Source organism: Neopsephotus bourkii, unplaced genomic scaffold (genome assembly GCF_033783945.1).
Source record: "Neopsephotus bourkii isolate Nb327-2 ecotype Australia unplaced genomic scaffold, CSIRO-AGI_Nbou_v1 NB_1768, whole genome shotgun sequence".
Taxonomy (NCBI): Eukaryota; Metazoa; Chordata; class Aves; order Psittaciformes; family Psittacidae; genus Neopsephotus; species Neopsephotus bourkii.
Window position 1 is genome coordinate 10,806,421 of NW_026902242.1, and position 15,872 is coordinate 10,822,292.

The window sequence follows — 15,872 nt, forward strand, 5'->3', positions numbered from 1 at the left end:
AAACATTAAGATGTATTTAAGCAACAGACACTAATGACTACAAACAAACAGAGGAACAGACAAAAAACCCTCCTTCAACATGCTAAGAAGCAAAATCAGAGCACAGTTGTGTCTATATTAGTACACAATAGCTGTAAAATCAGCAAGAAGGAGTTTCCCCACAGTCTTGACAGCTGTTATATTATGCAGAATTGTCATTATTTCAGAGGAAGCCATATGTACCTTATTGATGAGTGCTTAAACAGACAGCATGGGAATCTGCACCAAACAGAAAACCGAACTAGAAAAAGTAAAATTATGGATATGATTCTTAATAACAAATTATGAGACACTGGCATGGGAATATACTCGTATAAAGATTAATTCTTCTCAGGAGAAAGTGTCTACTGAAAGATAGGGATGAAATTTTCTTAGCCATGAAGAAATCAATTAGAAAGACAGAAGTGTAAATACAAGAATAATTGTTGACTATCAGCTTCTCAACCATACTATGGATAGCATAAAAGCTAAGGAATCAATTAAAAGCATGTTGTTTTATGAGGATTGGGATGTTATAACCAAATGAACAGATAATTTCCTGAGTTTGCAGCAATATTACTACACTGACAGAAAACTGAAACAATAACACAATAAAGTATTACTTGGCCAAGCAATTTTATATTAGTACTGAGCAGTTCTGTTTTGCACCACTCTAAGGTACACAGCTCTTCCTGGAGAAAGCAGAGTCAGCCAAAATTCTGTCTAAACAAAAAAGCTAACAAGTATCAGTATTAGTTTGCTTTTAAGGAAAATTTAATCTATTTAAATTGATTTTTCTGATACTCAAAAGAACTAATCTGGCAGTCCTCAGTTTATCTATGAAGTTTTAAGTATTCTTCCTACACTCACAGCTCCATTATTTTCAGCTCTCACACAGAAAGCCATTGTGAAAAAGGATACTAGTCAAAATTGGTTAGTGCATGATGCTGAGATACCATTATTAAAACACTACTTAAGACATTTAATTGCTTATTTGTCTTCACATTGTAAATACACTCTTATTGTACAAATAGGTATGAAAAATTACACTGTTGAGACATTCACAGTACTTTTCATGAAACGTACAATGTGAAGTCAAAGAGGAAAATTATAAAATAGGCCATGAATATAAAACAAAGGATTATTAGCTCCCTTCTGCTGATTAAAAAAGACTTCTTCCCTCCACCACCTGACAGCATTAACAAATACTACATACGCCGTTTCATATTGGAGTCAAAACAGTACCTGGGAAACATATCAGGTTGAAGAAAAGCGTCAAGGCAGATTAATCTTCAGGGCACTATACACAGCACAGTTGATACATATTTGCAGTGATCTTAAATTGCCTACCTTTGCTCCCACACGGCTTGCAAAGAAAACACTTACCCTTGAAGAGTGATGCGCTCTTGGGAGCTTTCAGCCCAGCTTCCACTCAGCATAGCAGCAAAGTAACTAGATCTGGCACATAAAATGGCCCTGAGAGAGAAAAAGTAAACATTATTCCACTAGATAACAAATATCTATTATGAGACTCTTTGATAACATTGACTTAAATCTTTGCCCCTTATGCATTAAGGTGTCATCTGTATACTGCATGCCTTTTCTTCAGTATGTTTGGAATTCAAAATATGCTAGAGGAAAACACAAACAGTACTCTAAATTTCTGTTAAAGCTTGTTTCTAGTATGACTTTGACATTCACACAGGGGAAATCTATCCTCATAAGCATTTTCCTTTAATATGATATAAAATTCCAAAGCTATTTACTTTGGTTTATTTACTGAATAACAGTAAATAATCTTGTTTACATAGCCCCATTTTAGCCAAATGATTATATCCTGAATCTCTTAAAATTGTTTTTATACTACAAAATGTGTATTTTTTTTTTAAATGAAGAGAGAAGCATAGAGATTCTCCTACTCAAAATTGGCTGGCCAGCACATCCTGGAAATCTAACAAACTTGATCCTGATATATGATACAACAATATGACTGGCATTTCCAGAACTGCTTAAAAGCTATCAATTACTTCTGTTTAGACTTACTACACTTATAAAAGGCATAACTGGTCATAAAGGGCCTAACTGAATTTACTTCTGCTTCTATCAAGGACAATAAAGAAATCACAGACAGGTAGCCTGTGGAGCTCAGTATCTGCACCCGTATCACAGTCTTCACAAAACCATATGGGAAAACCTTTGTAACAGGAGCTTCTTAAGGTGGAAGTGAAAGGGGAGAAAGGAAGAGAAGATAGTGGATGAAAACTGCTTTGTGATTTCAGCCTTCCGGATTTACAGCAGTTACAGTGTGAGCCTTTGTATATTTTATCTGGGCTACTGCAGCCATAGATAATATTCTTATATATGTGATTCTTTTTTTCCTGACACTTACTAAGCCTGCTGTTATTTATAAAATTAGGTCATGCATCTTCTTTGGCAGAGAAAGTGAAGTGTTACAGTAGGCTTGAGAATCCTTTCTTCTACATGCGTTTGTTGGCTCTTAAAACTGTTTCAAAGCACTCTCATTTTGTGTAGGAAGTAGTAAGAAGAATTCTATTTATGGTCTCTTTTCTAGTCATTATATATTCTGGAATCTCTCATCTCTCCTCCCTCCTTCTGCTTCAGAAGTCTCAATACTTTAAATTAGGAACTTCTCGCACATTCCTCTTGTGATTCACCCAGCAATAATAATAATAATGGATTTTTTACAGACTGTTTTATATCTCAGTGTAATATGTCCACATGTAAACAGGTATTAATTACATCACAACTTTGTGACATTCTGAAATCAAACATGATCTTGTTTTTGTAAGAGACAATAATACAATATCATGGAGATGATACAAAATACATTATCTCCAATTCTGTCATCCTTTTGCAAATAAATTTTAGCAATGATCAGGGCCAGATCAACTTCAAGGGCATAGCTGAAGTGGGTATTTCAGAGACTCAATTTTATGTCAGACAGCTACTTAGTGAAATATGGACAAGTATGTATTACCTACATACACACCGATAACATTTTAACAACATAATGGAGGCACCGTATGAACTGGAAGACCATTTCTCCCTGATTTCCTGCTGTCGTGGTTTGTGCCACAAGTTTATTACTGAACAAATCTGACTTGCTCCCCTCAGAGCTCTAAGAATACAACACAGCACCACGTAACTGCAAATCACAGAGCAGAGTCCACAGGACTTCATGAGAAAGTAAGGAATACTGAGATAAGTGGGTGGGAGAGAGTGGGGCCTTAAACTGTCTCGTGTTTAAGAACTTCAGAAAAACCTTAAAATAAGCAAATCATACTGGTGCTTTCACCAAAACGATACCCAAAGTTAGATTGCCCTTATTGACTCCTACCGTTCACATGATGCAGTACTAACACCAGCAAGTTCTGTGCTCATTCCAGAGCATCCCTGTTTTCTGTGACGTACTGTTGTTATTTTTTGACGCTGGTTAAACTAGATACATTGCTCCAGGCACTAAGTGGCCTAAATTAAAGCAGCTCTGCTGATGGAATCTGTTTGTTGACTTCCTTTTTGCATTAAAGTATTTGTTTCTCTAAGTTATGAGCCTGAGAACATGCCTTATAATAGTGCAGACTGAGAACATGTCTTATAATAGCGTAGACTGGAAGAAACAAACATGCCTGACTACACTACATTCTAGAGAGTTAGTACATAATCCTAATTCTATTACTTAAGAATTAAAACACCACATACACGATTATGACTTATCTTCTATAAAGGTATTTTTCTTGTCAGGAATACCCCCCCCAAAACATTGGTTTATGTTCATAAAATACTAAAAGTAGGGAATTTGGAATTTTTTTACAGTCTCTCCCAGTTACTTATATACTCAAAGGGAACAAAGTACAGGCTGTCTAGTTTGCTATCTCAAATGCAAACAGACTCATATCAAAAGTACAAGGAATGGTACTGACACTTTAATTTGCTTTCCTAAGATAGAGAAGTCCAATAAGCCAAAGTTCTTAATTGGTCTTGGACTTTAGATCTTACAGGGACTGCTAACAGTCTTTACATCCACATAACTGAAATAATGAAAGTAAAATCAGATTCTGTATGCACAGATTGTGAGAAACAGAAAAAAATACAGTTACTACCCCAGAAACTTTCTACCTGCATTGTAATTTATTCAGCATTTATAGTTGAATATTCAGGATTAAAAGCTGATTTTTCTTCATTCTCTTCAGAGAGCATGGATTATTTAAGAACAGGTTAGCCAAGAAAACCTACCCAGTATTTATACCCAAGTATATAAAATGGTTCAGTTTGGAAAGGACCTTCCAGTTCCAACTGCCTGCCATGGGCAGGGACACCTTCCCCTAGACCAGGTTGGTTGCTCCAAGCCCCGTCCAGCCTGGCCTTGAACACTGCCAGGGATGGGGCATTTATAACATCCTTGGGCAGCCTATTCCAGTGCCTCACTATTCATTATATGAGCTAACAATAGCAATCTTACAAGTCCTAAAAGCAGTTGTTTTCACAGTAGTTGCAGTTAATGAGATAAATAGTTTTCATTAGTATCAAACTACGGCCACTTCTCACATGAGACCTAAATCCTGTAACAGTTCACAGCTAGATAACAGCACCAGCAATAACTTTCTATAGATATACAGTACAAGCAGTGTTTGATACTGGAAGGATTTTGCTTGAAAAACTTTACTGTAAATACTTATGTACCTGTGAGCTTGAAACTCTTTGCCTTCTACGCAAATATTAACATCTGGGCAACAGCACTTCTTGTAGAGCATCATTAAGTCTTCGCCTAACACAGATGCACTTTCTAGTTTGGAATTACCTGCAGATGGAGAGAAATAGCTTTCTTCACTTTGTCTGGAGCAGACTTTTGGCAGTACACAGACAAAGGGTTGGAAAAGAAGAATCTGACAATTTATTTATTTTTCTCAATATTGCATAATCAAGGTAGAACTTTCCTTGAAAGGTTTTCCAGACCATGCATTTTAGTTCTCAGTCTGACTTGAACTATTAGAAACTTGTACAGTGCTTCATATTTATTTCTATAGAAGTGCTGTTGTTACTGTTTTGTAAGATTATGGAGCCCATTCATTTCTTCTGAAGATCTGTTACCTCTCATTAAAGAAAAGTAGACTCTGAAGACGTTCAGGGTCATGTAGTGCTACAAACTTCTGCTTGAACAGAATTGTTGCTTGATCCTGTCTTACTGACACAGCTGTGGCATCAAACACCTCTGGTATAGATGCAGTTACACATTTCCTTGGGTTACTTTTTTCATTCAGTCACAGTGGGAAAGATTCTGAAAGCTTCCAAAATCCTCATAAAACAACAGTGAAGCTAGTGTAATTTGCTAGAAAAGGAAAAGAATAGAGAGATTCTGCTCTGTGGAAGTCCCACATGGTGAGGACTCAAGTTTGCTGTATTACAGAGAAAAAGAAAGGGGACAAATGCCAGTGAACATGGCCAATGCCTGAGAACTCCTTCCAGATTTGTTATGCCACACATTGGCTGAGAACTACTCTTGCCAATCCTCTGCAGCAATGCATCTCTTTGAAGTGCGAGAGAATGAGGTAGACCATCGCAAAGAATATCCATGTCAGCTTCAAATTTTGCCCGCATTTTTACATCTAAGTTTTTGAATAATTATTTGAAAGAAGAAAAACCCCAAACTGACAAAACCCAAAATAAACAAACAAAAGCATAGCTCCAAACCTACCTGCAGTGGCATTCTTGCCTTCTGCGTCACTGACTACTTCTGAAAGGACCTCTTCAATACAAGGTGAAGAAGCAACTTCTTTCTGCCCAGCTCCACTTGAAGCATTCTGATCAACAGGTGGTTTTATGCTGTCTCCAAGGCAATTTACATTTGTTTGAGTGTTCTGAAGGGTAGCAGTGTTGTCTTCCCGTACTAATTTGGGTTCCAGTACTTTTTTAATCATAGCTGGCTCCTCAGCTTCTTTGAGATTTTTATCAGATGAATATACAAGCCTAGAAGATGACATCAAGTTTACTCCTGTAATTTTTAATAGAGCAAAATGAATATAAAGATAACTTTTTTGTCACTAACAAAGACAAAAAGCACAAACAAGTACTGTAAATAGAATGTAGGATCAGGTTAAAAGGAACACAGGTGTCTGTTCCTTGCTCTGCTTTTATTAATTAAAACCTCTGTTTTGTCTGCACTTTATAGCTCAACTATTATAATCATCTACTAGCAAAAGCAGAAGCAAGCAGTTTGATTAATGACAGATTTATAAATTTTAGTATGATCAAGAATAGGCATTTGATTGTCCTTTAATATCATCAAATCTACAAACCCCAAAACATAAAAACCTTCCAACATCAAGGTTGCAAGTACAAAACCATAAGAATGGTCTAGATATAAATTAATGGTATTAGAAATAGAAATTGCATTTTCAAAAGAAGCACTTGAATGCATGCAAATCTGCAGTTAAGATTACCCAAGAGGTTTCACTTTGCCCATATAGTAATTCCAGCTTCCCACTTTCCCATCTGTTTCCCCAGTTTATTTTTGGCTTGAGATCTGGAAAGGCTAACAAAGCCTGCAGTCTGCAACTGCAGAGATCTCATATTTATAGAAAGATTGCACTCCAGTAACTTAATGGAACCTGAAAAAGTCAATGTGAACAGATAATACGCTTTATCAGTGGTTTCATACCATATAGATGAAGTTAGCAAAGTTGAACAGAAGAGCTACAGTTACTTTGGATTTAGCAGATATACTTATATATACATTTAGTCACTCATTCCTTGGCAAAGAGGCTTTATTGTTAATACTGGGAACATAGTAATTTTGAGTGTGACATTTGAACACTGTCCTCCAAAAGGGCAGAGAAAACATACAAAGAAATAGTCTTCCTTCTTGATTCCTGTATTTAAAAGATTGAGTTATGTAGACATTTTTTCATCTGTGTGATACAGATTCTCACTAAGAGAGAATGATGAGTATAGGCAATGGGAATTTTAATATTTTATTGGATTTTGAAAATGTGTGACAAGAGTAATAACGTTTCACATTGAAAGTAAAAGATCAATGGACCCTTTTTAAATGGACTTTTAAGGTTGTTGTATCTAAATGTGCTTTTAGAACTCCTAATCTGTGAACCTGGCCTGACCATCTATTGCTTTTAAGAGTGCTTTCCAACCCAGCATAACAATAGCATGAGGGAAAGACTAGTAAGACATTGCACATTACCAAGAACAGGATGACAAGTTGCTTGCTTGAGCAAGTACTTTGCAATCCTTTAGAAAATTCAAGACCATGTCTGCCACGCATTTTCCCCACTCACTGTGCTTCTCAGTACTTAACATGTGTTTTACAGCTCTGTGGCAGTAGAGCTCAAGAACAGAAATTCAGAGTAGAAACCAAATAACCTACATCTTTCAAAACTCCACAGAAGTATTTTGGTGTTCTGAAATGTTGTCTTCAAGTTGTTTCTCCACATTACATCTTCCAAGAAACATCACTTAAGTCACACTGACTGCCTCTGCTAGAAAAAAATCCAGCAATTCCAACTTTATCCCTACATCTTCACCAGGTGTAAGCAAATACACAGTCACAAAGTAAACTGGTAACACGTACTGAATGTGAAAAACTGCAGGAAGATCTCCAGTAAGGGTTTGTTGAAAGAGAACTGCCATTCGTAATGTGTCAGGTTAAATTTGGACTGGAACTTTACTTATTCACCTTTCTGTTGCCGCAGAGCTGTTGCATATTTAACATGTAAAGACAGTACAGATGGACTTTGAGGGAGAAGAAATTAGCAGTAACAGGCACACTACTTTGCCATAAATTCATTATTTATTATAGTTTTCTTGCTTACTTTCTGCCTGTAACTGAACAACATATCCATAGGGAATCTGATAAACTGGGCAATGAGGCAACAATCTCCTGGGAATCCTCAGGGTGTTTTCAGATAATCTATGTAAGAAACCTCAGGAATGCATTTCTGTTATCACTAGGCTTAAGTCAGTAATGGCATCTTTTCCATAACTAGAAACTCTACATAAAACAAGTGGCATGTTATTAAACCAGAACTAAGTAACTTGTTTCTAGATCTAAAAAAGTTAACTCTATTTGAAATCAGATTTTTTTCCTGTGAAGTCAAGGAAGCTTGATAATTCAGCTAGCATCTAAAAATCAGTCACAGCCCTGGATTCACTACTTCCAGAAACTCAGCAGAATACCTGTATATTAAGAGTCCTGCTTAACAGAAAATGTAATTTTACTACTTTTAAAGATTCATGGAGGCATCTATTTTATGGTTCTCAGAAAACAGTAATGATTTTGGCACATCTTTAAAGTTTAGAAATTTTCCTTTATCGTAGTTAAATCCCATTAGATGTTCTTTCCAGAATGGAATGTTCTGCAGTTTTCTGAAACCTGTTACAGAAAAAACATTGCTTGGCAACATCCTTTATTTTATAGGCTTATTTCTAAAGGCAAAGTGAAGTTTTCTAGACTGTCTTCTACAGAGTATCAAATGGCATCTTCCTGTATAAATAAAAGCTAGGGAAATCTTTCATCCACAGCAAAACACATAGCTTGGACCTTGGAGTTCACATGCTGTAGTGATAATGTTAAACCATCTCTTTTAAAACACAGTTGCTGTAAGAAACCAGTAGTACCCTTACTGCAGAATGACAATCTGAATAGCTCTTCTTCTTCCAAACGTGTTGATGTGACACCTTAGTTTAGTAAGTTAAAGTGCAGAAAATTACTATTCTATAAAGTTAAAAATTTCTTCTTTAAATTACACAGAGGTTATCACCGGGAAGTCTTAGAACCTGACCAGTTTTGAGCTGAGTTAAGCATTTACAAGAAGCAGTTTTCATAGTCATTTGAACAATCTAAGAAGGTTGTAAATGTAAATGTAAAATGTAAAAACATTCCAGTTCTTCCAACATATCCCTAATGATGATTAGGAAAGTACTAGATTGTACTTACTGTGATCAAAGAGCTTCCCAGAACATACAAACAGTATGGGGCTATTTGATAGCATATGTAGGCATCTCAAAATGCACTTTGAAGGAAAGCATGTGTTGGTGGGTAGCTTGCAAAGAACTAAGAAAACACTAAGCAGCCTAACCAAACTTACTTTTGTGCATCTAAAGATTTCCTTCAGTTTGTTTTCTCAAAGGTGTCCTGAAGGTGAATACTCCGTATCTCTTAGGCTAAACTTCTCTGGGAAGTTTCTCCGCCGTAGAACTGTCTTCAAGGCCCACCTGTTTCTGTCAGTTGTAGATGCGTGACTCCACACAGTCTTGAAAATGATAGTCTCAGTAGAAGAACAACTGAACAGTTCTTTTCTCAGAACAGCCAGAGAGCCTTACAAACTAGAATGAGTAACAAAACTTTATGCTCACTAAAAATACAGAAAACACAATCACAAAGAAATCCCATGTTAATAGTTGGGTTGAAAAAGAATTTGGACTTATGATCCACTTCTTTAGTCCTTCCAATGAAGAGGTACATTTCTTTACTATGGGCCATACCCACTGTCTGCAAGAATGTAAAAATCTCAAGCAGATGTTATATGCCACTAGCAAACGTGAAGACAATGCAAATAAAAGGGAAGAGAAAGAGCAGGGTTTATTTTCACAAAATACTGTAGAAGCACAAAGAACCCATTTTTGTATTCGTGAGAACACCAAAAGTCACTGGAATTAACACCATCATCACTAACCTTTACTGAAAGCTGTTAGGACAGCCTCTCCTATTGTTCCAAAGTACTTGTTAACCAAATAAATAAATTACTAACTAAATAATAATAATATCAACTACTTAAGCACCCCACCTTTCAAATGCTTCCTGCAGAAGCCTCCACTTGCTCTATGTGGGAGTTCTTCACTGAGAGCCCATCTGGGTAAGACATTTACCTTCTCCTTATCCACATTCTCCTTCAAGTTATACATCCACACACATCATTGATGCCACTCCAGAAGTGCTTTTGAGTTCTTAGACACTGGCTGTTTAAACAGGCTCTTTTATATCTTGTTACAGATTTGTTCCGTATATGCCCAGATTTATAGGGCATTAGTAAAGAGATTACAAAGCAGATACAAAAGAGATACAGAAGCCATTAATGCCATTTTTTCTGTTGATTTGTTTTTTCCCCCTATCAGCTAGCAACACAGACTGTTCATGCTTAAGTCTATCAGAAAATCGTAAACTTTTTCCATCAAAAATACTATGGATGGTAAGAAACTGCCAGCACAGAAGTCTGACACATGAAAAGGGGAAATTCTGCTGCTGAGAGTGCGTCAGTTTAATTGCCCTGAAAAAAAGATGCTATGGTAACTTCAGAATAGAGTGACAAGTACAGGTACCCAAAATGTGATACTTCCTTGGCAGTGTAGGTGTAATACAATTAATGAAAAGAGACAAAACAAATTATGTTTTCCTTTTATTTACAAGTTGTACAGATGTCATGTGTTGTTTGCAGGAGGAACTTGGCATAGCACATACCAGAACATCACAGAATCACGTAACGATTTGGGTTGGAAGGGACCTTAAAGATTACCTAGTTCCTGATGTTAATGCAAGTTAGGCATGTCATATGCACAACTTCAAGCTACCTTAATCACTCAAGACTCTTCCATTTCCTTTTCGATTTGCTAAAAGAACCATCTGCTTGATTTCTGCAGCTAAGACAGTTATTCTAACTTAATTGATTTCTTGAGACAAGTATTTCAGTGAATTTCTTCTCATGAGATGCAACATCAACTGCTTCTCTGCCTCACAAAGGTGCCGTTTAAATTTTCAGCCTCCTTGTGAAAGCCAAGCATCTCAGAAGAAGAATTTACCTCTTAAGCAGCCATAGTCCCAGTGAAGTTTCTGCCCCTTTCTCACATTGGGCATAAATCCATGGCATTAAGATACTATGCTGTCCAAAGCAAGATGTTAATTTCACACACATAACAAATATACTGCGACTTGACATTTCAACTTCTCAAATTCCTCTGAGAAACTGAGGTTGGAGATAAACATGTATCAAAGAAAAAAAAAAGCAGCAAGAAAAAACGGGAAACTCATGTATATGGAAAGGAGATAAGGCTGCCATCATTGAGCATGTATTTAACGCCTGTTTTTGTCAAATGAAACAAGTCATCACGGTTAAGGCTTTCTTTCCCCAACATAAAATCTAAGCTACAAGCTTCATGTAGCATCTTCTTTCCTTGCCCTCTTCTTTGCTTATTGAAGTCTAATTATTCTCAATGACTAGTTTAGTTCATACTTATAACCACAACAACTTGGTGCTGTAGTAACATACAAGAGAATATGGTTGTATGAATTAAAGCCATTAAGTTAGAATAGCTCAGCTAGTCAGAGGAGTAAATTCCTTAATTCCCTAACATGGGAAATAAAGGTTCTGGTTCACAATTTGGTCTCAACTTTCTCAGCCTTCACCGTTCACTGGAGATAGTCCTTTATAGAGCATCTTAACTTCCACAGTTCAGGATTTATCATTTCCAAAGTCTAAGTCAGTCCCATCAGATTCCCCACATTGCACAGCCTTCAGCACACAAGTGACATGTGATGAAGAGAGACAGAGGCCCAAAGGAAGTACATCTCACTGAGATGCATGCCAGATATAGCTTGTGAGAAAATCAAATCCCCAAATCCCCAAGGAAAGATAATTTTTACTTGGGAAGATAAAAGCTGAATACAAACAGGAAAAAGGAATGAGATCTTGTTACAGTTTTGATGAACTCTTCAATACTGTACTAGTATTCTGCTTCTGCAGGGAAAGAGTATAACCAGAAAACCTGGAAGCTTTGTAAGACTACAACTTTCTCCCAGCTCAACTGCAGCTACAGGTCTTTGTTACAACTCATGGTGGCAATTCACGTGCTCCAAGAAATAGGCTCGCTTCCAGTAAACCTCAAGCAGTAATTTAAGGCATTGGTTTGAATTTGTGAAGATCTAATTAATTTGCATCTTAATGATAAGAAATTGCTGAGATTCAGCAGCCACTGATACTAGCAGAAATCATCTGAACAGTGCAATCAGGTTCTTTTCAGCCAAAGCTGCTTCCTTTCCTTGGTCCAAAGCGGTTCACTGTGGTCAAACTCCAGTGCATTCCGAGACACAGATGTTCAGAGATTGTGCTACATTAGAGGTTTCAAAAGGTGAAGTATCAAACAGTACTGAAACCCAAGCGGAGAAAAACCAACCATTTTGCAAAATGCACTTCATACATAGCTTAGAATATATGGGGAAGTTCATTTTCACAGTGAAAAGATGAAAGGTTTATAGTTGGATGAGCTGGTTTGGGTTTAAAGGTGCTTTTCAATAGTGTGCTTCTTGGAGAACATGCAGGACTCCAGAGATAATTACAGCAAACACAGAAGTGAAATCAAGTATCAGCGAACTGTAGACATAGTAAGTGCTTACCATTAGGAAAGTAAAAGAGTGGTATAACAGCATATAAATAATTAAAAGAATTATTCCAAATAATAATTTTCCAAATTAAAATAATGTGGATTTTTTTAAAATTTGCATTCTGCTTCTGCATGAAACCTTCTGTACCACCTCTCACATGAATGTGAAGCAAATGAATGAAATGGAAGGAATAACAAAGCTCAGAAAAATAGGAGACAAAAGCCATGTTGTTTTGTTTCTTACTGCTTGTTCTGCTAATGCTCCTGCCAGACTTTGACAGTAAGCTGACAAATGCCAGTTTATCAGCCTGTTCCACCATGATGATTCTGTGTTTTACGAGTTATTCTCAGGTCATAAGGTTTTCTTTCATATTTGTTATAACTTTAGTACCCTGAATACATCTTTTTAGCCATCTGCTGCCTTATTCACAAATTTAAGGAGAGAATGAGCAAAACAAACAGGGAGAAGTCAGCCTCAGTTTTATTTTAAGCACTAAACTACAATGCATTCCCCTTCATTCTGTGAACAATCTCAAGAGCCTGTAGTGCATATATTCTGAATTCACCTGTAGTCCCAGAGCACCTACTGCTTTGCTCCCACGCGTGCTCCAAAGTGCCAACTGGCTCCAGCATCAACACTGTTTTATAGGAGGAAGGTGGCACCACCACAGCTTTGTTCCAGAAGAGCCAATGCTGCTCGGTTCTTTGAAAGAAGGATTAGAAGCACTTACAGGCAAGGAAGATTGCAAGGTCTGGTGGCGGCACCAGCCAACACCCCTCAGGTACTCACCTAAGCATGTGCAAGATGAGCGAGATTGCAGACGTGCCAATAGCCAGCAACACAACGCATGGGATCCTTGCACCAGTCAGTCCCTGGGGAGTAGCTGACCCACATGCTGCACCATGCCACATGCCAGGATTCCACCTTGCTGGGAAAGCTGGGCTATGCTTAGACTAGCCTGTGGATCACTAGGGCTGAAGTACTGACCATACAGTTTCTAACTTGATGCAACTCTTGACACGTCTTCATCTAACATGAGGAAGCCCTCCTACATTTCCAAATCCATAACTTTGGTTTGTTCTTTTTTTCTTTTTAAGGTGGCACTGGAGTGGTTTTTCTTTGTTGTTTTTGTTAGGTAATCTTGCTAACAAGGGTATTAGTAAACACAGCTAATTTAAAAGGATACATTCGGGATTTTTGCTGCTTTTTCTCTTGTTCTATTACAAAGCCTTTACATACAGAGAGTATACCCACGTGCTGTCAGAAGAGGCACCAAGGCAAAGAAAGTAGTTACGGGAAAGTACTCTACAGACACTGCAGGAAGGCTGTGAAGATACTGGGAAAGCTGTAGCACAAGTGTTAATACTGGAAAAAAAGAGAAGGAATGACAGAGGAGAGGTAGCGCCGAGAAGCGAGGCTGGTGCCCGCAGCACGTCCGCGCACTCACCGCAGGAAGCGCCGGCACTCCGCGGGCTCTACGCCGTCCATGCGCAGCACCTCTCGGGGCGGCCGCCCGCCGTCCAGCGCGGCAAACAGCCGCGGGGCCCGCGCCAACAGCATGGCCCGGTGCGCCTGCAGCACCGCGGGGCCGGCACAGATGGTCACGTCGGAGCACGCCCCCTCCTCCAGCAGCCTGCGGGAGCGCACCGTTACCGCCGGCCGGGCCCGTCCCACCCTACCCCACCGTCCCGCTCCACCGCCCCGCGCCTACCTGCCGAGGTCATGCCGGAGCTGCTCGGCCAGCGCCTCCTTCAGCCGCTGCCGCTCCACCGCCGCCGGGCCGGGGCCCTTTGGCGTAGCGCCACCCCCGCAGCAGCGCGCCATCTGCCCGTAACCGCTCCTGCCCGGTGCGATGGCCACAAGGGATCGACAGACCAGCCCAAAGGTTCGTCACGTGATACTCCAAAGAACAACCGGTACTATTCTTCACATCGAGAACCACAAACGCGCCTCAGCACAGCACGGGAGGGCCCTGCTACGGTGCATTCCCCGCTCCCGCTGGCGGGGCGGGGCCAGCACCGGCCTCCGCCAATGAGGATCAGCGGCGTTCCGCCTGGCCACGCCCCCCTCCCCAGGCCGACTGGTCCTCGACGCTCCCTCCCCTGCGGCCCTGCGCGGGGCGGAGCCGGCAGGGGGCGCCTTCCAGTGCCTCTCTGAGGGAGCCCTCTGCAGGCCTTAGTGGCTATCAGCAGCAGCCCGGGGGAGGTTGTCGGTGGTTTTGGACCTAAGCTGCACCTCAGAGGGTCACCGGGATGCAGTTGTGGGAAGGGGCATACTTACAGCCTTGGCTGCACCTCTGCCATGAAGCTCCTGGAGTGAATGCATGTTCCTCTGCGTGAGTGAGGCTGCACCGTGAATCCTGTGTTCAGTTCTGGGCTCCTCATTGCAAGAGAGACGTTGAGGTGCTGCAGGGGGCCAGAAAAGGGCAACAGAGCTGGTGCAGGGCCTGGAGCACAAGTGTGATGGGGAACGGCTGAGGTAACTGGAGGGTTCAGTCTGGAGAAGAGAAGGGTCAGGGGGGACCTTAGTGCTCTCTACAACTGCCTGACAGGAGGATGGAGCCAGGAGGGGTCTGCTCCCAAAGAACAAGGGGCAGGACAAGAGGAGATGGCCTCAAACTGCACCAGAGGACGTTTAGGCTGGATACTAGGAACAACTTCTTCCCCAAAGGGTGCTCAGGCATTGGAACAGGCTGCCCATGGCAGTGCTGGAGTCACCGTCCCTGAAAGTGTTCACACACTGTGTAGACGAGGCCCTCAGTGACGTGATTTAGTGATGTCCTTGGCAGTGCCTGGGAAAAGTTGGACTTGATGATCTCAAAGGTCTCTTCCAACCTGGTTGATTATATGATTCTATGACCCAGCCCTCGTAAAGGCCTGTCGGTGCCTGCCTTGACCAGGACAGCAGATCCAGCATTTTGAAAAGCAGTGTGGGCCTTGGGCTATTGCCTGTTGTTGCAGATCCACCTCTCACAGCAGGCAAGAGCTCTGGTGGACAGCTCTCAGCAGCTGGGAGGGCAGGTGGCAGTCCCAGTGAGCAAGGTCTCCTCAGAAAAAGCCGCGCTCCCCAGTGCCAGCTTTCTTGTCAGGTAATTTAACTGAGGCAATGAAGAGCCTCTCCAACCGGAGGTAAAAGAAGCATGTAACCATCCAAGCTGATAAGTGCTGACAGTGTTTTGGGGAAAATTAGCCTTAAAAAGCAGGTACCAGCCATGGGTGGAAAAGGTGCATCAGTACCATTGTCACCATGCTGCTGCCATGCTGAGGGGACAGTTCCTCAGGTGTTTGAACAGCACGAAAGGAAGCATCTGGCCAGCCATGAGCAGATCATCACTGATGACACGCCTTGGTTCCCTTTCTTTTGAGCACTGCAACAAGCAACATGTCAGCAGGGGCTGCACCAAGTACCTACGGGGGACACTGTGGCTTGAGAGAGACATCACACGTGGCAA

The 15,872-nt window shown here is 40.4% G+C and overlaps 1 protein-coding gene across 2 annotated transcripts in view; it reads right to left on the bottom strand.

The window, feature by feature from the left end:
• Positions 1-14,245, bottom strand: part of BTBD8 (BTB domain containing 8) — a 33,961-nt gene extending 19,716 nt beyond the window's left edge. Inside the window, exons 1-5 of one of the 2 annotated variants that reach the window (XM_061379213.1) lie at positions 14,133-14,245; positions 13,869-14,054; positions 5,732-6,003; positions 4,720-4,837; positions 1,405-1,494 (exon numbers count right to left, since the gene is read on the bottom strand). In XM_061379213.1, coding sequence (XP_061235197.1) covers positions 1,405-1,494; positions 4,720-4,837; positions 5,732-6,003; positions 13,869-14,054; positions 14,133-14,245 — 779 coding nt within the window. Of the gene's footprint in view, positions 1-1,404; positions 1,495-4,719; positions 4,838-5,731; positions 6,004-13,868; positions 14,055-14,132 lie in introns of those variants that run through there. The other variant, XM_061379214.1, reaches the window with a different exon arrangement.
• Positions 14,246-15,872: the final 1,627 nt, after the last annotated feature.